This window comes from Nannospalax galili, unplaced genomic scaffold, assembly GCF_000622305.1.
Source record: "Nannospalax galili isolate Female #2095 unplaced genomic scaffold, S.galili_v1.0 scaffold648, whole genome shotgun sequence".
Classification (NCBI taxonomy): domain Eukaryota; kingdom Metazoa; phylum Chordata; class Mammalia; order Rodentia; family Spalacidae; genus Nannospalax; species Nannospalax galili.
This window is the reverse complement of record NW_008360311.1, coordinates 3,141,060-3,163,982: the sequence shown is the minus strand read 5'-3', so window position 1 is coordinate 3,163,982 and position 22,923 is coordinate 3,141,060. Positions and strand designations below refer to the sequence as shown.

The following is a 22,923-nucleotide window of genomic DNA, read 5'->3' as shown; positions in this document are numbered from 1 at the left end:
TTAGATCTTTAGCCCATCTTTTAATTGGGTCATTTGGTTTCTCTCTTCTTTATTTTTTGAGTTCTTTATATATTCAGATGTTAAACCTCTGTCAGATGTGTCACTGGTGAAGATTTTTTCCCACTCTGTGGGTTTTCTCTTATTCTTTTGCTGTACAGAAGCTTTTTAGTTTAATGAGGTCCCACTTGTTGATTGCTGGCCTTAATTCCTGAGCAACTTCTGTCCGATTTAGAAAATTCTTTTCTACACCGATATCTTGTAAGTTCCTGCCAATATTTTCTTCTAATAGTTTCAGGGTTTCCAGTTTCACATTGAGGTCTTTGATCCATTTGGAGTTGACGTTTGTGCAAGGTGAAAGATATGGATCTAATTTCATTCTTGTACAGGTGGAGAGCCAGTTTTGCCAGCACCATTTGTTGAAGATGCTGTCTTTCCTCCCTTGTGTGTTCTTGGCACCTTTGTCAAATATCAGGTGGTTGAAATTGCGTGTACTCAAGTTTGGGTCTTCAATGATGTTCCATTGATCTGTGTGTTTATTTTTGTGCCAGTACCATGCTGTTTTTATAACTATAGCTCTGTAGCATACTTTGAAATCTGATATAATAATCCCCCCAGCATTGCTCTTTATGTGCAGAGTTGCTTTGGCTATCTGGGGTCTTTTGTGCTTCTATATATAAGGATGGATTTTTCTAATTCTGTGAAGTATGTTATGGGGATTTTGATTGGGATTGCATTGAATCTATATATTGCTTTTGGTAGGATGGTCATTTTCACAATATTAATTCTTCCAATTCATGAGCACAGGAGGTCCTTCCATCTCCTGGTGTCTTCCTCAATCTCTTTCATTAAAGATTTAGAGAGCTTTGATGTCTTTGATTAGGTTTATTCCAAGATATATATATATATATATATTTTTTTTTTTTTTGAGGCTACTATCAATGGGAGGGTTTCCTGTATCTTTTCTCCAATTGCTTGCTACTGGTATATAGAAAGGCTACTGATGTTTGTAGATTGACTTTGTCATCTGCCACTTGTTAGGAGTACTGGGAGGAAGCGGCTTATTGTCCAGCCTCCAGCACTTAGGTGGGGTTTTGGTTCTTGTTCTCATTCCCTTCTCTGTCGCTGTGACTAGAAGCAACCTGGGAAGGACTTACTCCATCCTTACAGTCCATCATCCAGGAAAGCTGAGGCGGGAACTCAGATCGGACCTACAGGGGGAATTGAAGCAGAGCCCATGGAGGAAGGCTGCATACTGGCCTCCAGCCCCTGGTCTGCTCAGCTACTCTTGCCATACGGCCGTTGGGGTGGCACTGCCCACAGTGGGCTGGGTCCACCCACATCAACCAGCAATCAAGAAAAGGCCTCCCTAGACAGGGCCACTGTCCAGTCCACGGGAGGCAATTCCACACTTGGTTCCCCTTCCTCGTGACTAGTTTGTGTAAGTGGAGAATAATCGGCACACCCTGAGCAGGGCAGCAGTGGGCGATGAAGTCCTGAGGCTGGAGAGCTGGGGATCAAGTCGGTCAGGAGGAAGAGCCCCGAGGGCTGGCAGGGCCGTGAACCCACCTCCTTCCCAGTTAACACGGGCTGTCCCTCTCCTTCCAGATTGTGTTCCGGAAGATCAGTGACGTGAAACGGGAGGAGGAGGAGCGGATGAAGCGGAAGAACGAGGCCCCGCTGATCCTGCCTCCGGACCACCCCGTCCGGCGACTCTTCCAGAGGTTCCGGCAGCAGAAGGAGGCCAGGCTGGCAGCAGAGAGGGGCATCCGGGACCCGGACGACCTGGACGTGGAGAAGGGCAGTGTCCTCAAGGACCACGCCTCGGTCAGCCGCAGCCTGGTGAAGGCCAGCATCGTCACGGTGCGGGAGAGCCCCGCCACGCCCGTGTCCTTCCAGGCGGCCTCCACCCCTGCGGGGTCGGACCAGGCCAAGCTGCGCGCACCGGGCTCCGAGTGCCCGGGCCCCAAGGGGGGCGACTGTGCCAAGCGCAGAGGCTGGGCCCGCTTCAGAGATGCGTGCGGGAAGGGCGAGGACTGGAACCAGGTGTCCAAGGCGGAGTCCATGGAGACGCTGCCCGAGAGGACAAAGGCGGCCGGCGAGGCCACGCTGAAGAAGACAGACTCGTGCGACAGTGGGATCACCAAGAGCGACCTGCGTCTGGACAACGCGGGCGAGGCCAGGAGTCCGCAGGACCGGAGCCCCATCTTGGCGGAGGTCAAGCACTCTTTCTATCCCATCCCCGAGCAGACACTCCAGGCCACAGTTCTGGAGGTCAAGCACGAGTTGAAGGAGGACATCAAGGCCTTGAATGCCAAAATGACCAGCATCGAGAAGCAGCTGACGGAGATACTCAGGATATTAACCTCCAGAAGAGCCTCCCAGTCTCCCCAGGAGCTGTTCGAGCTCTCCAGGCCCCAGTCCCCAGAGTCCGAGAGAGACATTTTCGGAGCCAGCTGAGAGAATTGTTTCAGAACAAAACAACAAATCAAAAGACAAAAGCCCACACCCCTGCCCTGGATACCTCCCACCCCACCACCCATGTGATCAACAGTAGGCTTTTCCAGACAGGAGATCAAAGTGGGGACAGGTATGGATCCATGCCCTGTCTCTCTCTGGAAAAGATAAGGGGGATGTGGCCGGGCACCCTGCAAGACGGCAGGGGCATCCAACAGCCTTGCACAGCGGTGGAAGGCGGGACATGCTGTCTCTCTGAAGGGTGTTTTCCTTCATTTAAATTTTTTTTACCACTACGATATTTATGAAAGATTAACCCTACTGGGGAAGAGCGGCAGCCACGTGAGGACTGGCAGGTCGGTGCCGAGGACCCCGCAGGCTTAGACCACGAAGTCTCCGTCCCTGACATCGCTGTTTTCCTACTCACGTCATTTGAAACAAGCTCATGATAAGGGGAGCTTGCAGGACAGTGAGGAGCACCTCTCCATGGTCTCTGAGGGTAAAGGCAGAACAGTGGGTGCTGTGCGTGCCTTCCCCCACACACAGCACAGATCTTCAGGTTTCCTTGCCCAGGAGTGGAGAGGCACACGTAAGGGCTGGGGCAGACTCTGTTGCATGGTCCACAGTTTGCTCCTCTGGGACGATTGACGGGGATGCTCTTGACCCCAGGTGACCGTCTGGCTCTGCTCTGCGCTGCTTCCTTCCCACCTTGATCTCTTCCCAGGTGTTACCGTGGCTTTCCTCAGGGTATGGAGCACTGGTAGGAAGGGGCAGGAGCCCCGTTGCTTTGCTAACAAAGTAGACACACACAACCTCAGAAAAATGATTGTAGCAAGTGCTCTGTTCATATTTTGATTCTCATGGGGATTTCTATCCGCTGCATGAGGTTATTAGAGGACACGCAGGAGCCACACTTAGCCTTATCTGAAAGCAAATCCATTTCCTACTTTAAAAAAAGATGGCAGGATCATGCATATCCTCCAGGGAGCTGGAGAAAAGAGTGAATAAAGCCCTGGTTTTTAAGATGTGTCAGTGAGGAGCAGGGGAATGTGATGTGGGAACTATGGTCTGGGGGGATACACAGAGCCATGTCTGTGCCATGCAAATCCCCCACACCATGATGCTCAGGGACACTTGCTGCCTCGGTTGCCAGAAGGCTTGGATTTCTCTCAGTAGCATCAGACAGGAAAGAGCTGCCAGTCCAGGGCACACCGGAGACAAAGCTCAGTACTGAAGTGCTGTCAGGATTCAGAACTGTAGTATTTCCAGGGAACCTGACCAGTCAGATCTGCTTACCAAAGATTCTCAGTGTTTCAAGGGTGTCTGTCTAGGGCTGCCCACCCTGGCCCCTTTAAGTCATACTCAGTGGTTATGGCGTATGCTGGGACTTAACCCAGAGCTGTCTGTACAGGATATGTGGCCCTGGGAGGTCAACAGTGTGTACATATGTAGGTTTACACAATGCTCACAAGGACGGCCCCTAGCATCCAACACTGAGACACTATTAGATTGTTTTGGATGGCAACATTCAGAGGCATTCACTGATGACTCTGAGTAAAGCTGGGTCCTTGGTCTAACTCCAGTTGATGCCAACCACCCCTTGGGGCAGAGGCTGTGAAGTTTCTAGAGGGGTACCTGTCAGCCGCCCCCTCAATGTCCTTGAATATCACCCCTCAAACGCACTTGTTGGCTGTGTAGGAGTCCCTAGTTACCCCACTGTCTGGCTTTCAGGAGCATCCACCCCTGGAAACCCTTACAGAATGCTCCAGGGCATGATGAGGGGCGCAGCCAGTGGGCAGAGGCCCTTCTCCGTCCTGCCAGCTCTGTCTGAGGAAGGCAGGCATCCTTGTGTTTCCCCCAATCTGGATCTGATGCTGGAGCTGATGAAACACCCACTCTTGTGTAGGGACAAATGAAGCTTCAGGCTGCACTCCGGGGTCACTGCAATTTGGGCTAATGATGGAAGTCAAGACCCTGGGGGAGAGAGGAATCTCATGGCCCATCAGAGTTCCTGTGGGTAGCACTGAAGGAACATGTGAACGTGGCTTTTATTTCTCTCCATTTAAGGATGTTATGGAGTTTTGCTGTAATTTCTTTGAAACAATTTTTGAATGAGCCAACCCATCTCTACTTTCCTTTTACGACATGCACTGGGCCAAAGGCTACTTTGTGACAACCACCTACCCTTGTAAGGACACAACTAGGGTCCTGAGCAAGGACCACAAGCTTCAGAAAGCACCTCCCTGCGTCTTCCTGAATTAACCATTATCTGGTGGCTGGGAAGGAAAGAGTTGCTCAATATTAAACTGAACACTGAAACTTTGTCCTTTTGAAGTAGACATGTACCTGATATGTTCTACCACGCTCAGTAAGCACTGGCCACCAGGTCTCTCTACTCCCCACTGTGAATGGCTTCCACTGGGAAGCTCCATTTCCAACCAGCTGTCCTGAAGTGAGGTAGTCCCCCTTGTCTCCTGACTGTGGGACCTGCTCTCCTCCTCTGAGGGTATACAGGAATGTGGCTGGGCATCGCAGCAAAATGGCAGAGCCGATTTGCCATTCTTGGTGGGCACATGGATGCCATCGATGCATGTTTCCATTTCATACATCAGCAGTAGGCTCCTCCACTAGCCGTAGTGTGCTTGCCTTTGCAAAGCTCTGGTTTAGCACACAGTTAATACAACTTCCTTACATTCACGCTGCAGCAAGTATTTAACAGCTATGTCCATTTCTGCAGCCTTCAGCAAGTTGTTTTTTGTTTCGGTGCTGGAGGTCAAGGTCAGGCCCTTGCTCATGCTAGGCAAGTGCTGTACCACTGAGCCGTACCTCTAGCCCTCAACAAGCTTTTGGAAACTCATGCATAGCTTTGATTTCTTGTTACCTGGTTGCTGGAGCCTGTTACAGCCTCCATCTCTCAGAGCCTCTGTGCTGCCTCAAAAGGTTAACTGGGAAAGGACTAAAAATACACTCAGCCACTCCTCCCCTCCCAATGAAGCACTCCAGCTTCCAAATTGTTAGGTGGGAGAAAAGAATGCCAAGTAGGTCCAGGTTGGAGTAGAGACTGAATTCTTTAGGAATAACAGTCAGAGGCAGGTCTCCATCTCTGTCACACTGAAATCTCACAGACACTCTCAAGAGTCGTGGTAAAGATGCAGGTCCTGGGTGCCACTGTTTTGCAATAAAGACGTTTAGCCTTAAGACCCTTGAGTGGAACCCCAGCTGCGATGCAGCCGCAAATGCCCCTTCTTCTCTCCTCCCCAGTGTTGCTTAGAAAGGAGGTCCACCGCGGTTCCCCGCAGCCTCTAGGGGCCTCTCCCACGTCAGCGTCCCTGCTCCATAAACTGCCTTTACTCCGGTCAAAAACTACCTTCACCAGCTCCTGTGGCCTCCACTCAGATGAACCTTTGTTGTCCCGAGCATCCAAGAAAGTACCATTTTCCCACCAAAGGTGTTGGTGTCGAGACTCGTTAGTAGCCCCACAGTTCAAAGGACTAAATGTGAATTTCCCTGAAGCTTAAATTCCTTTCAAATGAAACTTCAATTTCCCAGTAGTTATCAGACTTATTCTGGAACTTTCAAACTGGTTTTGAAGACCTGGTGGGGCCCTCTCCACCTGCTGTTCATCATTCAGAGCACTGTCTCTTTACCTGTGACTTCCGAGTCATCCGATGGATCCATTGGTTTTTTGAGGAGTTCACCAACCTTGTATGAGAAGATGGACTGCTTTCATGTTGAGAATGAAGCAGCCTTTCATGAATGTACCCTGACTATTCAGACACTGTATTTATGCATCAGTTGGGGACTGTCTGAATCCAGTATTTCACTGAAAGGACACTTGGACTGACAAGCAGGTCACCACTCTGGGGCTTCTCCTTTTAGGAACATTCTGGATCGAATCCTGCCAAATCCTTTATCAGGTTTCTCTCTCTCTTTCCCATTTGTCACTTTGTCTGAATGAGCATGAATAAACAGAAGCCCAAACACATTAAGGCTGTTGTTGTGGTCAGCTGAGGGTGCTGCCCAGAGCTCCGCTGTATGGCTGTGCAGATGTGACGAGGAGCACACGGGCACACGTGGATGATACCCCCTTCGACATTTTTAAACAAGCACAAATGATATTTGTAAAAAAAAAAAAAAAGTTTTATTTATTATAATAAACTATTTTATACGTCATACCTGTTTCTGCCTTTCCTTATGTACTGGTAAGTCATTAAGTTGGGTGTTCTGACCTACAGAATAGAGAGGTATTTTCTATTCGAGTTTTGGGAAGCTCTAGCTTGGATAGCACCTGTGTGTCCACTGTCTGTCTCCCTGCTGTGATCAAATACATGGCAAAAGCCACTTGTGGCAGCATGGGTCGGGCTCACAGTTTGAGGGCACAGTCCATCACGGTGGGGAAGGGTTTATATGGCTCACAGTTTGAGGGCACAGTCCATCACGGTGGGGAAGGGTTTATATGGCTCATAGTTTGAGGGCACAGTCCATCACGGTGGGGAAGGGTTTATATGGCTCAGAGTTTGAGGGCACAGTCCATCACAGCAGGGAAGGTGTGGCAGCAGGATCTTGAGACAGCTGGACACATTGTGTCCACAGTCAAGAAGCAGAAACAGATGCACACTGGTGCTCAGCTGACTTTCTTTTTCTACAGTCCAGAATCCCAGCGCAGGGACTATGCTGCCCCCCACATTCAGGGAGGGTCTTCCCACCTCAATTAACCTAATCTAGCAAACCCTCACAGGCAGGCAGAGAAATTTGTGTCTAAGGTAATTTTAGATCCTGTCAAGTTAACAGTTGATCTTAATCTATAATAGGGTTCGGGGAAATTTTAAAGTTCTAGAGCCTGGAGGGTTTGGTCTAAGCCTCACTGGCTGAGATAATCAACTGGAGAAGGTGCTTTGACACCTATTGTTAAGTACCACATCTGCTTTGGGCTGTCTTTAACACTGGGTCTTAGCCAGGCCTGGTGGTGCATGCCTTTAGTCCTGGCACTTACTTGAGAGGCAGAGGCAGGTGGAGCTCTGTCAGATCGAGGTCAGCCTGGTCTACATAGCAAGTTCCAGGCCAGCCTTTGCTACAGGGAGACCTTGTCTCAAAAAAAAAAAATCTGGGTGTAGACTACCTTCTGTTAGTACAACAGAAAACTTGATAATTTAAGGAGCAGAAGTTGACTGGGCTCATCGTCGAAGCTGCTAAGTTCACACACGGATAGTGACACGTGATGATCGCCTGCTGCTTCATCACATGGTGGAGTCAGAAGGGAAAGTGGGACATCTCATGGCCAAACCAGGACAAAGGCCCACCTCTTACCACAACGGCAATCAAGTTTCAGTGTGAGTTCAGAGGGGACAGACCGCAGTGGAGCCATTGCAACCTGGCATCGTGAGACCCATGAGACTTGATTTAACATACCTCTTAGGTTCGCCTCTCACTTAGACGTGAAGGGGCTGGGGATACGGCTCTGGTTAAGAACACTGTTCTTGCAGAAGACATCGGTTCAAATTCCAGCACCCACATGGCAGCTAACAACTGTCCGTAACTCCAGTTCCAGGGGATCCGATGGCCTCTTCTCTCCTCTGCGGGCATTGCATGACACAGGTACACTCACCTACATGCAGGCAATACACACCTACACATAAAATTAATAAATAAAATTTTTTTAAAGTGAAGATTCTCAAAAATATATTAATGTTTCCCTACCTTTTAAAACGCACCATGCAGAGCGTAGTAGCCGACTGTCTTCCGAATGACTCTGTGTCACTAATGCTGAGTTCTGACCCTTGCCTCACTTCACTGGCAGACCAGGAGGCTCTTCAGGTAGAGGACCGCTTGACCCAGGAGGCCCTGTGTGCCCACGTGCAGTCCTGCTGCTGTCCCAGATGCTGTGTTTCTCATGGCAGGACCTCACAATCCTGCCAACCTGAGTCCTAGATCATACTTAGCGGACCCTATAATTCACAAGTGCTATCTGTCCTTCTACAAACAGTACTGTAATTCTGAGATGAGACATCTGTGATGAGAGGACATCTGTGTGACCTCACAGGCCACAGCATTGCAATATTTTTAAAGACAGTCCCTCTACCTCCTACTTAATTACAAGGAAAGAGAGCACGACAAAAAATAATGCTATTGTTTAAAAAAGCAAAACAAAACAAGTTCTCGCTTCAGAAACATCTCATAAACACTGGATATCACATCTTTCATCTCCTGTGGTTTAAAAGTAACTGTGAATATGATTTTTGCAACTAGTCAAATAGACTATAAATAGAGAACAAACTTATAGATGTTACATTTTCGACGACAAATAGGATTCAACTATTTTATGAGAAGTTTTTTTCTTGTTTTAAAAGTTTCCCTGCAGAAAGGCCTCAGAGAGGCAGCTGGTCTACCTGGAAAATCTATCTTCTCATGACCACACTGAAGTACAGTGTATTGTATAGCTACGTCTGGGGTGTGTTTGCTAAAGAAAAATCATAATTAGGGTTAATGCCTAAAGTTTATCCAGTAATTACATCATTTTAAGCAGTCTCAGTTTCTTTAAGGGGAACACACACACAGCACAGGCGTGAGCACACACAAGATAATACTTAGATCCTACAGGTATCATTAATCTTCTCCCTAGACTGTTGTCTGGCAACTGCCATTTCCACAACTTAATCCGAACACACAGTACCATTAAGCACTCTATTGTGGTTCCCAGAATTAATCACATGACAGCATTCACACTGGCTTTCAGACACCTTGCTTCCGTCCTTGCGGCTGTCCTTGGAGTGCTGGCCTTGCCCACAGAGCTAGGTCAGGGCCAGAGACTCTTGGGGCCCATCCAGCCTTTTCCCAGAACAGCACCGGAAGTTGCCAGGGCTGATGAGATGACTGATGCTCCTTGGTGGCTCCTGCCACCCAGAAACCAGCCTCAAGGGTCTATTTACAGCAACCTGAGGACTGTAGAGGGAAGTTCTTCACTTTAGCATCATAGCAGAAAACAGTGAGAGACAGGACAGTGGCCCCGGATAATCCAATGTGGACTAGTCAAGCTTCAAGAGCTAACCTCAGTCTCTACCCACCAACTCCTGAGACCTCTCTGGAGTGTAATAATCTTCAGGATTATTCCCGCCAAGTACACCTGCTGACTCTACCAATGCAGTTTCATGAACAAATCTGCATTTATGTAACTGGTCTCTTTGGAAGAGCTCAAAATCTTCTGTATTATTTACAGATGGCCCCACATTAGATACTTCCCTACAATCATTTACGTACTTGTTTTTATATAATTTTTTTTTAGACAGGGTCTCACTGTATAGCCCTGGCTGGCCTGGAACTCAAAGTATAGACCACACTGGCCTCAAATTCACAAAGATCCACCTGCTTCTCCCATGGGATTAAAGGCATGTGCCACCATTCCCAGCAGACTTCTGAGCAAGTCCTTTCCTTCCTTGAAGGTTTCAGACCAACACGCTCTGGCTGACCACAGATCCTGACTCTGCTGGTCTGTAAGGTTCTTTCTATTGCTTATTTCAATGATCATTGCTCCCCCATGCTCCCGAGACCCTCGAAGCACCCTGTGACCTCCCACCTCAAGTCTCTCCCAAATCACAGCTGCAATCACTGTGGCCCCGGTCACCTGCCTCTTTCTAGTACAGCATACCCATCCCAGGCCATCACTGTTTGGCCCGCTCTGATCTCCCAAGCAAAGCAGCTCGGAAGAAAGGGAATCCACCGGATGGCTGGGCATGCATTCTGAGAGTGCACGCTTCATTGTGTTAACGTTCACAGAAGATTCAAGGACACTGTCCTGTAGAAGATGAGGCTGCACTGAGTCAGTTCATCCTTGCACTTAATTATCACCCAGTAACAATTCACATAGTTGGGATGCTGGGCACTGGGCCCAAGACAGACACATGGAGGCTTCAGTTCTTAAAGCTTCTTCACACACCCCTCCCTCACAAATCCAAAACAGAACTACTGTGGGATATCCAGCACCTGCTGTTCAGGGTAGAGGGTCTAGAATCTGTCTGGAGGGGTATCAAGTTATGCATGTTTAGATATTAAATACTCTCTTTTAAAACATTCAAAGTCAGTCTACAGAAACATGAATTATGTATCAAAAAGGCTCTGCTTTATTTGAATCAGAATGAGATAATACAACATATTGAGCAAGACACACTTGGGACTTGGGACTGCGGGAAGCCTTCCGGTGCACCTACCCATTAGCACCTGTCTGTGAACACACATTCTCTGGCCTTTGAACTCTGCTTCTGTGGGGGGAACAGCTGTGTGAGGCACACACGGCTACCTGTCGCTGCAAATCTCAGGAGAAGCAGCTACATATTGATGACCCCCGCCCCCGATTGAGTGCAAACCACAGAGCTCCTTGGAATGCCCCAGGAGAGCATCTGTCCACCCTAGCCTGGTCACGACAAACATGGCTGAGCTTTGCGGCCATCTCACATAACATTTGAGAAAGGCAGCTCAGGGGAGGGCAGGCCTAGCGCCAGCCAGACCTTAATACTAAAATCATAAACATCGATTACATTGAATTCTTGGTAAAGGAAGAGCCCAAAGGGTCTGGGGGACCAGATTCTAGAGCAAACATCACCATGTGTTGCTGAGCAAGACTTGAGCCTGCCATGGACTCCAGATGATGCAGTGAGAAGCTGAAGGGGTTGGTTGGGGCACAAAAACCTTTACCAATCCTGCTGCACATTCCTTTTGAGAGCTCAAACTACCAGTGTTGGAGTGAACCGTCTTCAACAGAAGAGCGGGAAGGGATCCTTTAGAAATTCTCTTGGAGAGGGAGGGCTGGGCCAAACGCCGTACTCTTCCATATCCTTTGAAGGTGGCCTTGCCCAATAGCATTAATGAACTGTGTATGTCTGGGCCCAGGCGATACCCACATGAGAACAGCAATACAGGAATCCCAGCACAGACAGGGTCACCCATGGCCAGCCTGCATGAAGAGAAGAGGTGCAGAGTGGTTAGAAATGCCTGGGCAGGGCAGACCTCCCTCACAGGCAGACTGTCCCCTAAGGAAATGCCAACAGAGAAACAGCACAGGCACAGTTTAGACAAGATGACACATGCCTCTGAGAAAGATGGATTTGTCTGGAGCCCCAGCAGGTGGTGGAGTCCTGTGTTGCAACTGAGGTCTGCATGAAACTGGGGTGGGGGGGCACTTACTACAAAAGCACACAGAAATAGGGCAAGTTTTTAGTTTTTTGTGTATTTATTTTATGTGTATGAGTATTTTGCTTGCATGTGGGTAAATGCACCTGTGTTGTACAATATCCACAGATGTCAGAAAAGGGCACTGGATCCCCTGGAATGGGAGTTACAGATGGTTGTTAGCAGCCATGTAGATGTTGAACCTGGGGTCCTCTACAAGAGCTGCTAGTGTTCCTAACCACTGAGCCATCTCTCCAGTCCCAGGGCACGCTTTTAAAGAAATGTACTGTGAGGACTAGAAACCAGGAGGAAAGGTACTGCTCGTGAGCACCGTGTCATCTCCAAGTGCAGACTGGCTATTGCCAAGAACACAGTGTCCTTTTTAATCTCAGAGATAGGAGGGTCTGTTCAAAACTCCGAACTTTCAGAGGCTCCTTTGACAAAGACATCTTAGGAGGTCCACTCTTTTCTTTTTCTCCTGTAACTAATTGTTTTTCACACCCAACTAGACCCTGGTCTTTAATTTTTTAAACTATTTTAAATTGAATTTCTGTGAATTTCATATATTTTGACCATATGTAGACCTCCCCTCCCCTCACCTCTCTTACAATCCACCCTCCCACCAGATCATGTGTACTCGGTCATATGTGTTAAGACCTATGGAGCCAAGTTTGTGTCCCCAAATGTCCTTTGGTGTGCATCCATGCACTGGACCCTGGTTAGCCCACATGGTGGGCACTAGAGAAAATGTGACAGAGGTGAGGGTCAGAGACACAGAAGTGCACTGCCAGCAACATGAGAGGGACAACAGGTTGGTCCAGCCTGGTCTTCCTCCCACTCCAAGTCCACCTTGCATGGTAGGCTGGTTTCCTGTGGAATTCTTACAGGCTGCAGAGGCCCTCTGGCATCGCGACCTAGGACCAACATGCTGGTCCAGCTCGTGTCTGCTAGTGCGCATGTCCTCTGTGGCAGCCATGACAAATGCCCACAAATTTACTGGCTTAAAACAACAGATGTATTCTCTCATAGTTCTGCAGGTCAGATATCTGACATCAAGGCTTTGGCAGAGCCACACTCCCTCTGGCGGCTCTACGGGCATCTCCCTTCTTATCCCTTCCAGATCCAAGCGCTCCTGGCCTCCCACGGCTTAGGCTACACTACTTCAGTTATTGCGTCTGGCCGTGTTTATGGTGTTCTCTCCTTATGTGGACAACAGTCAATGGCCCTCTGTCTGGATGATTGCCTCGCAACTGCCTTAGCTGGTTCATCTGAAGTGATACCATTTCCAGCTGAAGTCTTGCCCCGGGCAGGGTCCAGGTACTCGTGGATTTGGCAGGGTGGGGGATACTCTTTGGGCCAGCAGAGTCAGGTACTTCTGAGCTTTATGAGGGTCCCCTCAGCTCTTCATTGTGATTCAGACATAGATCCAGGGGGCCTGTCCACCTACTCCCCAATGGTTGGCAAATAGGATGGAGGGAAGAGTTCCCCTGGGTCACAGGACGTACTCCTGGACTTCAGCTGTGTTTGGGGTGAGGCACCACAGGTGTTTGGTCAACACAGAGCCCAGAGGCTACGTATGGAAGTGGGAGTGCTTCATTTACACAAAGCTGGAGTGATGAACCCGGCTGTCAAGAGATGCCCCTGGGGAATCATCTGTGAGGAGAGAGGACCTTCAACCATGGGGAGGTGGGGCCTGAGCACCCTCCCTGTTCCCACTGTATATACCATGAGAGAGGCAGCTAGACAGCAGTCAGGATACGACTGTGACATGAGACCTTAACAGGGCCTCTGTTTCCCCATCTACACAGAACACAGAACAGATTTTTAGGGCTGTATGATGGCACTTGTCTGGAGTCCCAGCTACTTGGAGACCTGGGTGAGAGTTTACAAAGACCGCATAATCTAATCTACTTCTCCCAACACTGAGGTAGAAATTACAGCTTTCACTTGAAGGGAGAGAGGTCGTGGCTCAGGAAGGGAAACAGTTTCCACGTACTGCATACACTGGCAAGGTCTGGTTCACACTCCATACTGGGGGCTGGCTCAGGGGAAGTGCTTGCCATGCAAGTATGAGGACCCGAGTCCAACCCCAGCGCCCATGCTGCTCTGGATTGATTTCTGCTGTGATAAACACCACGATCAAAAGCAACCTGGGAAGGAGAGGACTTGTTTCATCTTACAGGTCACAATCCATCATCCAGGGAAGCCACGGCGGGAGCTCAAGGCGGGAAGCAGAGACCGTGGGGGAGCGCTGCTTACCGGCTTGCACTCCTGCCTAGTGCTCAGCCTGCATTCTTACACAGCCCAGGACCACCTGCCCAGCAGTGGCACTGCTGACAGCAGGCTGGACCCTCTGCATCAGTAGCAATTATGAAAATGCCTCACAGATAGGACCACCAGCCAGTCTGATCCAGATAATTCTTCAGTTGAAGTTTTCTCTCCCCAGGGCTGTCACGTTGACAACTGAAATGGAACAGGCAGGCACATACCTGCAACCCCAGTGATAGGGAACAAGAGCAGGGAGATCCAGGGGCTACTGCCCAGCCAGCTTAGCAAAAACGCCGAGTTCCAGGTCCAGTGAGACATGGTGTTTCAAAAAATAAAGTGGAGAGCTACGGAGGGAGACGTTTGAGGCTGGCCTCTGGCCCCTCGTGAGCATGCTCAGGTAAGTGGACCTGCACACATATGCATATACCACACACATGCACAGATAGACACACACGTACCACACACAAATATATACACACAGGCTAACCCCACATATACAAATGTATATCACATACACATGCACACACAGACACAAGTTTACTACACACTCATCCACACACCACAGACACATGAATGCATCAAACATACAGACACCACACATATGTACATACACAGACACACCCACATACATTCACCCCCACACATGCATGTATCACACACATGCATCAAACACACAGACACCACACATATGTACATCCACAGACACATGCACCACCACACATGCATGAATCACACACACACACACAAATAACACCCAACACTGACAATCTTATTCAAAGCTGTGTGGACACCAAAGGCCCCAGAGCCCACGTCCCAAGCCTCCAGTGTGGGGTTGAATCCTGTCTGGAGAACAACTGAAATATGTCACTTGTCCTTAGTTTCTTTAAAATCCTGCCGTTAACGCTGCTTTAACTTCCTCTTTCTGACTACCCAGGCCAGTGTTCCACCTGCTGTCTGTGTCCTCTTGTTCCTCAGTGCTCAGTGACCACCTCTGGGCAGACAGTTCTGAGGGTTGAAGAACACTGACTCTTCCAGATGGGCACCTGCTCCCTAGAGCTGACATTTCTGAGTCCACGAAGCAGTGTCACCCAAAGCCATTCTGCAGAAGTAAAAGCCGCTAGGCTCACAGGTAACGAGGTTTGCCCCCAAGACACACTCCTCCTGGTTGGGGGAGTCTCTGGTATGTGGAAGCCTATGTTCAGCCCACACAGCCATCATGGTTAAGTGGGGATGCTGGGGCCTATATCTGCCCATTGGCTAACATGATTAAGTGGGGATGCAGGGGTCCAAGTCCAGCTGATACGGGTCATAGGTAAGGCCAAGGCATTGCCTCTCCACAGAGGGTCTTTGCCAACAGGCTGTTTGCTCAATAGGAAAATGGAATGGAGAGGATTCTACGAGATGCTGCAGAAAAGGGATTCAGGGATCTTGAGGACTGATGGGTTTGAGGTCAAACAACATAATCCATGTCCCTAAGGCCAGCCCGAGAAGAACTCTCAGGACTGACACTGAGCGTGTTCCCAGAGAAATGAAGCTGATGTTCAAGACTAACAGGCCAGCCACCTAGTAAAAGCTGAGGTCCTGTCCGTCATGGCCTGTCTCCTGACAACAAAGGGGGTAACCGGACTCTGCAGGAGCATCAAGGACCTGCCCCTGCCCCCCGACTTGGCTGGTTTCTCTTCTAGCCGGTGCCCAGGCTCACCCTTCATTAGCCCTGCCCTATGCACACCCCGAGGTTCATTTCAGAGGTTCCGCTGCAGAACAGCCACACAAGTCCATGTTACATTTTCACTTCAGTCTTAAATCCTATGAGACACTGGACACTTTTAAAAATATAAAATGGAAAGCTGGGCGTGGTGGCGCACGCCTTTAATCCCAGTGAGTTCAAGGCCAGCCTAGTCTACATACCTAGTCTACATAGTGAGTTTCAGGACAGCTAGGGCTACAGGGAGATCCTTTCAAAAAAAACCAAAACAAACAAACAAACAATATATATACACACATATACATACACACATATATATGTGTGTGTGTGTGTATATATATATATATATATATGGGCTCATTTGGGTGACTTTGCCCAGCTGTGGGCCAAGGCCACTGTCCAAGCATGATTGAGGTGTTCTGGGCTAAGCTACAGTTTTCAGTAGCTTAAGTGCAGTAAATGTACTTTTAACCTAAAGCATGTTCACCTTACAACGGGTGCACGAGAATGAAGGCCCACCGGAAGCCAAGGAGCATCTTTGGAGCTCTGCACCACTTCCTCTGAGGTCACAAGGTGTCTCCTTCCTTAGCTCTTGCTTCAGCCCAGTCCTAGTTGCAGGCTCAGGGCCTGAGAAACAGCTTCCCCACCCTGGCTCTCTCCACCCTGTGAAGTTTAATGCCATCCCTCTGTTAATTATTAAAATGCATCTTTGTGCCTGTGCCTTCATTAAAAGCATACTCCCCACCCCTCAACAGCACAACGTGTTTACTGACGTTCAGATTCACTGAGGGTGGTAAGGTGCTTTTTAAAAATCCTACTTACTCCAGTAACGGCAGTTAGAAGATCTCATGAGCCATTCATCAAACATCCTGAGCCCAGGGCCCTTCCTCCAGAGCTAAATTTAGATCTTTAATAAGCTCTGGGGCAGGAGCCTTTTCCCGGCAGAGGGCTGGCTACTGATGGAGGGGCAGGCACTTGAGATGGCCAGGCTTCTCTGTCTATAAGCTGCTGGGCCCATTCCCAAACACACAGGGATGAGGACAGAAATTCTGCAGAAGAGGCTCTTGCTACATGAGGGTTCTAAGAATAATGTCTTGCGTATAGGTTACGATCCTGGGACCCCCTCCCAGGTTGTCAGGCCTCAGCTGTCTCTGCCACCCTCTCAGGAGAGAGATGTTAAACAAATGGTTCTTGTGTACTTACTGAAGCATGAAGCCCCAGGGTAAGGAGCCTGCACCCACTGGAGTATGTGCATTAGCTACTTTTCTATTGCTGTGATAAAACACCATGACCAAGGCCACTTATAAAAGCAAGAGCTTATATGGCTTATAGTTCCGGAGGGCATCCATCACTGAGGAGGCATGACGGCAGAGGCGGCTGGATCAGAAAGCTAAGCACTCACATCTTCAGGCAGGCACAGGAAGCAGAGAGAGACGGACTGGAAATGGGACGTGGTTTTGAACTCTCAAAGCCTGCCCCCTCTCAAAGCCTACCCCCAGTGACCTGCTTCCTCCAGCATGACCCTCCCCAAACAGCACCAGGAACCAGGGACCAAGTATCCAAATACTTAAAGCCGGTGGGGGACATTCATTCAAACCACCACATCATGTTTAAACTCTGATGGCAGAAACCCGCCCTATAGCTCCTGATGTGGCAGTGCTGGGGCCTAGAAATGTGGCTACTAGGCTCTCCAGGGCCATGGGTCTCTGTGTCTCTATCTTTCTGTCATTCTGTTTGTGTCTCTGTCCCCACCCCACCTCCCCCTCTCCCTCTCCCTCCCGCTTTCTGTGTGTGTGAGTGAAGCCATGTTTGGGCATCCTTTGTTCCAGAGACCTGCAGAAAGCTTTGGGAGGGGCCTCTACCAGAACTGTCCATCAGCGGATGGCAGACAGACATTTTCCAGGCCCCAGCACAGCTACGTTTCTGCAGTAAATGTGTGCCTACCTCACAGACACATGGAGACCAAGGCCTCGCAGAGGCAAGTCACTTTCCCAACGTCCAGCAGCTTGCTGGCCATCTAGCCACACTTACATTGCAACTCCAAAGCATGTCCGGCCACAGGGCTGAGAAAGCAGTACTTGCTTCACAGCCCAACACAAAGGTTCCCAGCAGGCCCTGCTGCCCAGCCTGCTCTCTTCCTTTACATCCTCAGCCTCTGGAGATCAGGTTAGCCCCTGACTCCAACGGCCCAAGGTCACTGGTAGGGGTTCACAGAGGCCACGACATCTTTAGCTGTCAGATACCAGCTGTCATTAACTGGCTTGTGTTCCCTAGGGTCTCCGCTGTCTACAAAGGAGATGTGGAAGCAGTGCTGAGCGCTCGTGTGTCCTCTGCCTTGGTTAGTGCTGGAGTTGGCACATGACCATGAAGCGGTCCTCCTTAGGGCCTGGATGACCCTCTACCAACACCATCAAAGCTGCAATCACTTGATCTTTGCTGCAGACTGAGCCTCCCAGGGGCTGGAGCAGGGAGACAGAGCAGAGGCCTGGGATCCCTTGGGGATAGTCCGGAATAGGACTCTCTTGCTGGGGACTGCGTGTATGTTCGAACCAGCACCAACAGTGGCCTGTATAAATCACCTTGTTCACAGTCAATTTCACATCCCAATGAAACCAATCTCTGCACATTTCTCATTCTGCCCAGGCCCCCTGCACAAGCCTTCATTGCCATAAAGTAAAATCATTTCATGTGAAATGGCAGAATCTTGAAGAACATGCCAGAGCCACTTTTTTTCATTCTGACAGGCAAGCAGAGAGTGGTGCAGGTAAACATTTTCTTTCTCTAGGGCCAACAGGGTCGGGCACCTGCTCCCCCAGAAACTGTCCCTGCACTGTGGCTCCAGTCACTGGGACCAGAGGCTGCCCAAGCACCTGTGTCCCCAGCTGTTTCTCCTCCTTGGCCCAGGCTCTGCATACAGCCTTGTTGTGACCATAGTTCATTACTAATTCATAACCACGCTATACGACACAGCAGATGCTGCTTACCTAAAAAATGAGTAATGAAAGCCACCTCACGAAACAAAGCACTGCACACTGAGAGTCAGGCCCTTTTTGGAGAATCACCCACATCTGCACAGGGGCCGCATTACCTGTGGGCAGGCCTACCACAACCCCAGTGGATGCCTGCGACAGAGTGGTGTAGATCCCTATCTGTGGTTTTCTTCTAGGTGTATGGCTACAATGCAGCTTAACTACAAATTAGGCACAGTAAGAAATGAACAGCCAACAGCAAATCAAAACAATGTAACATACCGTATAAGTTGTGTGACTGGTCTCTGTTAATATCTTACTGTCCTATAACCGCCTTCCCCTTGGGATGGCGTCAGATGTATAAGGTCTATGGGAGATGAAGGGGGTGAGTGACACAGGCATTGTGATGCACACTAGACGGGCACTGCCATGCCTGAGAGGTGGAAGATGGCTTTCCTTCCTCCCAGGTCACTGGGACCAACTGTTGAGCTACTGTTGATCAGGTGGTAAGTCAGGAGGAGGGTCACCTGCTTAGAAAACTCTGGGTCACTGAGCCGGTGACATTGGCAGGTGGTGTGTGTGGTATAGACACTCTGGGAAGAGGGGCAAGTCATACCCAGGGTGCTCAGAGTGGCACAATGGAAAACTTAAGATTTCTAGGAATTCCCATTTAATATATTTGAACTAATGTTGGTCACAGGCAACTGAAGTCTCAGAATGAACCCATAGATGAGAGCAGAGGAGGTGGTCCTGCCATGCAAGTATGGGGACTTGAGTTAGCGATCCCCAGTACGCCCGTAAAAGCCGGCTGTGATGGTGTGTGCTTGTAACCCCAGCCCAGGGTGGGGGGCGGGGGCAGATCCCTGGGTCTTGCCAGCCAGCCTAGCTGAATCAATGAACCCCTGTCTCTAAAAGAAGACATCTGGCCTCCACATGCACATGCACATGGACATGCACACACACCGGACGGGCACTGCCATGCCTGAGAGGTGGAGGATGGCTTTCCTTCCTCCCAGGTCACCAGGACCAAGGCATGCATATGAAAATGCTCAATGAATAAACAGCAGGACTTGAAAACACGCTGTGGACTTACAGATCTCCTTTATAAAGCTGCAAGTCTCTATTCCACATACCTAAAAAGGCAAAGGGCCTGAACCAGAACCCACACCCCACATGTGCACTCAGCTTGTTTCCAAGCTCAGGGGATGCAAAGCCAACGAGTGGATGGAAGTGCTGGCCGTCTGCACTTGTGAGCATGCCTGGGAGAAAGGCAGCTGGTGTGTGCTGATCACGAAAGCCTAGACTTACTCAGGGACAGCAGGGCAGGGAGGGACACACACCACTCTCATTCCTACCGCCAATGTTGGCCCGAAGGATCCAGAAAGGGAGAGCAATCTGAGGCGACGCTGGCGAACACATCCAGTGTGCTCCGTCCCTAACACAGCTGTTAGATGATAGATTCCAAATTACCTGATTTGAATTTTGGAGCGAAGAACAGAACCTCACGGAGCTCCCTGCTGCAGTGACGGGAGAGGCTGCTTCCTGAGCCCTCGGAGCCACAGTGGGCTGGAGCACCAGCAGCCACTGGAGCGAGGAGGGAAATGTTCCTGCTGCTGTCAGAGACGCCGTGTTCTCACCTCACCAGCCCACTTCCTACACCTTCAAAAGTCTGCTTTGCTCGCTGACACGTCGAGGAACACGACTGGGCGGAAAGCTGGAAGGACCTCCACCTCCCAGGGGCCGCACCTTCAGCCCAGGGGTGGCACCGGGCTGGGCATCACGATCACCCCTCTGTCACCCACTCCCACCATCTGGTCCAAGGTAGGCTGGCTAGGCTTGGATGCAGTGGGTGGCTGTGATTTTCCTTGGAGGATACCGAGCCAAGGATTGATCTGTTAGTAAAGATTAGACCCACCGAAGCTGCCTTTTGACTCCCCTTAAAAGGAACACAATGAGACCCTGAACCTTGCCAGATGAGCTCATAAAAACTGTGGGTTGAGGGGATGGAGAGATGGCTCAGCGGTTAAGAACACTGGCTGTTCTTGCAGAAGACTGGGATTCGAATCCCAGCACCCACATGGCAGCTAACAACTGTAACTCCAGTTCCATGGGATCGGGCAGCCTCGTCTGTCCTCTGCGGGCATTGCATGACATAGGTGCACTTACCTATGTGCAGGCAATGCACGCATACACATAAAATAATAAATATTTTTTTAAAATGTGGGTTCAACATTTTCAAGTGGTGCTTAGGGAAGGCATCTCATCTCAAGCTCTTGGGGTACAGGGATGGGACAGGCAGAGGTAAGGACAGTGTCTAGGCTCAGGGGAACAGAGGTCTCCCAACAGGGATGGGGTGGGGGGGGCACTGTCCCAGCTTGCCCTTAGATTGCTGGTAAAAGGAATGAGGCCTGCTCACCAGGCAGAGCACTGAAGGCTGGGATAGGTTAGGGGAGGCAGCTGGGGAACAGGCCACTCTCCTCAGAAAGCATCAGAGCTGCTCAGGGATGGGCCAGGGCTCTTATGTCCGCCACTGTCCAGCCGAGGGGGAGGCCCCTGCAAGGCTCTCCCTTCAAAGCCAGGTACCACAGAAGCCGAGGGCTCTGTTGAGAGTCGCAGAGCCTTCAGATGCCTTTGCTGTCTTTCCCCAGGGACACTTCTGCACAAGCCTCAGGCCACAGCACTGCCAAGCAAGGGCGAATGCAGCCTCCTGGTCCTGGACAGCAGGCAGGTCAAGGCCACTGCCGTCGTCATCCCAAGCCTCATAGGAAACACGGACTGGGGGCGTGGAGGGTGGTGTTCAGTTCAGTACAAAGTAAGAAAAAGCACAGAATGTAGACTCCAGCCAGGCCGAGTGACTCCAGGCACTGTGCTTAACAAGAAACACTGTTGCAGGCAAGCCACCCGGAGGAGGGCCATGTGACATGCAGACAAGCCACTGTCCCAAATGGAAAAGGCCCAGGAGGTCACAGGGAGACACCGACTCATTCTACGCCACTGCAGAAGACAGGACGGGCAGGGTGTCACAGTTGGGAGCTGAGCTGCTGTGAAGGGAGCCTCCCAGTAGACAGGACACCTGGTCCCCTCATGCAGCTCTGGGCAGTATGGACACCTCTCATCGGTAAGGTGGTCATGGAGGACATCTGCCTTGGGGAGCAGGCAGGGAGATGGGCATAGCTGATTCCTCCAGGTTCCTTCTGATTCTCAGAGAGGGTGGTCCTGGGAAACAAATCCTCAGGGAATCCCTTCCCCCTTAAGAAGCACATACAAGCTAAGATACAAACTAAGGCCACTTGGGCACAGGCAGGACAGTGGTCCCGCATCACAGGCAGTCCAGCAAGCTGTGGCTAGTTTAGAAAACTAGAGTCTTAGTGAAGAGCTTACAGCACGACGACCTGACCTATGAAGTTACTCACGTCTTTTTCAACTCTGGTAATAGAGAAAGATGCTGTGTGCCTCAAAGCTCTCCTCATTCTGAAGGAATGGTGTGTTCCCCTCTGGTCCCTGCTCTGTCTTGATGGGGTGGGTCTGCTGGAGACAAGCAGGCACGTACCACTGGATGCTAGACTCTGGTTGGCTGGTGTGTGCCCCTTCCCACACCAAGGCTCCTTCTGGGACCTGCCTGATTAGATACCTGGTGGCGCTATTTGGAGAGGTTATAGAACCTTTAGAAGGCAGGCCCTTGCTGGAGGAAGTATCGTTCAGTGGAGGCTGAGCTTTGAGGATTTACAGTCTCACCACACTTCCCTCTCTCCTCCCACCCCCCAGATGAAATGGGATCCGCCTCCTTTCTGATCATGCTGGCCTGTCTTCCTGACTGCCTCCATGCCGGACTCTGTGCCTCTGGAATCCTAAGTCAAAATAAACCCTTTCTTCCCTAGGTTGCTTTTGTCAGAGTATTTTATCACAGCAACAGCAAACTAATACATACATACATTCATATGATGCTGCTCCATGCTTCCTAATAGAGTAATCCCCTAGTGGATGTGTTCTAGCACATATACGCTGGCCTCTGATAGACCTTCATGCCCGTCCTTTGCTGTAACAAAAGGCTGCCCACCGTAAATATCCTTACACACGGTTCATTTTTCATGTGTGGAATTACCTCTGAATGACAGAGTGAAATTCCCGTGCCACCACTGGCAGCTACTGCACAGTGTTCCCTCTGGAAGAGCTATCCATTTCAACCTCTGCCTTAAGCAGGAAGTGAAGCTTCTGGATCTATGCCAACCTGAGCTAGCAGCCTACCATGCTCCAAGTAAGAGTGAAGTTGATGGGCTAAGAGGTGCAGCTCCGGGGCAGAGCCCTTGCTTTGATGCCTGTCCCACTGGGTTTTATCCCTAGCATTAAGGAGGATGGGGGGAGGGAGAG

At 50.0% G+C, this 22,923-nt stretch overlaps 2 protein-coding genes and 1 long non-coding RNA gene across 5 annotated transcripts in view; 2 read left to right on the top strand and 1 right to left on the bottom strand.

The window, feature by feature from the left end:
* Kcnh1 (potassium voltage-gated channel subfamily H member 1) overlaps nt 1–6,592 on the top strand; it is a 348,705-nt gene extending 342,113 nt beyond the window's left edge. For both annotated transcript variants that reach the window (XM_008824811.2, XM_008824812.2), the window contains exon 11: nt 1,606–6,592. In XM_008824811.2, coding sequence (XP_008823033.1) covers nt 1,606–2,457 — 852 coding nt within the window. In that variant the 3' untranslated portion in view covers nt 2,458–6,592. The remainder of the gene's footprint in view (nt 1–1,605) is intronic.
* Nucleotides 6,593–10,545: 3,953 nt separating this feature from the next.
* The window catches only part of Hhat (hedgehog acyltransferase), a 351,875-nt gene continuing 339,497 nt past the window's right edge, over nt 10,546–22,923 (bottom strand). For both annotated transcript variants that reach the window (XM_029559467.1, XM_029559466.1), the window contains exon 11: nt 10,546–11,398. In XM_029559467.1, the coding sequence (XP_029415327.1) occupies nt 11,307–11,398 (92 nt within the window). In that variant the 3' untranslated portion in view covers nt 10,546–11,306. The remainder of the gene's footprint in view (nt 11,399–22,923) is intronic.
* LOC103727035 lies at nt 20,030–22,424 on the top strand. The gene is made up of 3 exons (XR_003848034.1): nt 20,030–20,376; nt 21,204–21,673; nt 22,321–22,424. It is a non-coding gene; the product is annotated as an uncharacterized LOC103727035 (long non-coding RNA).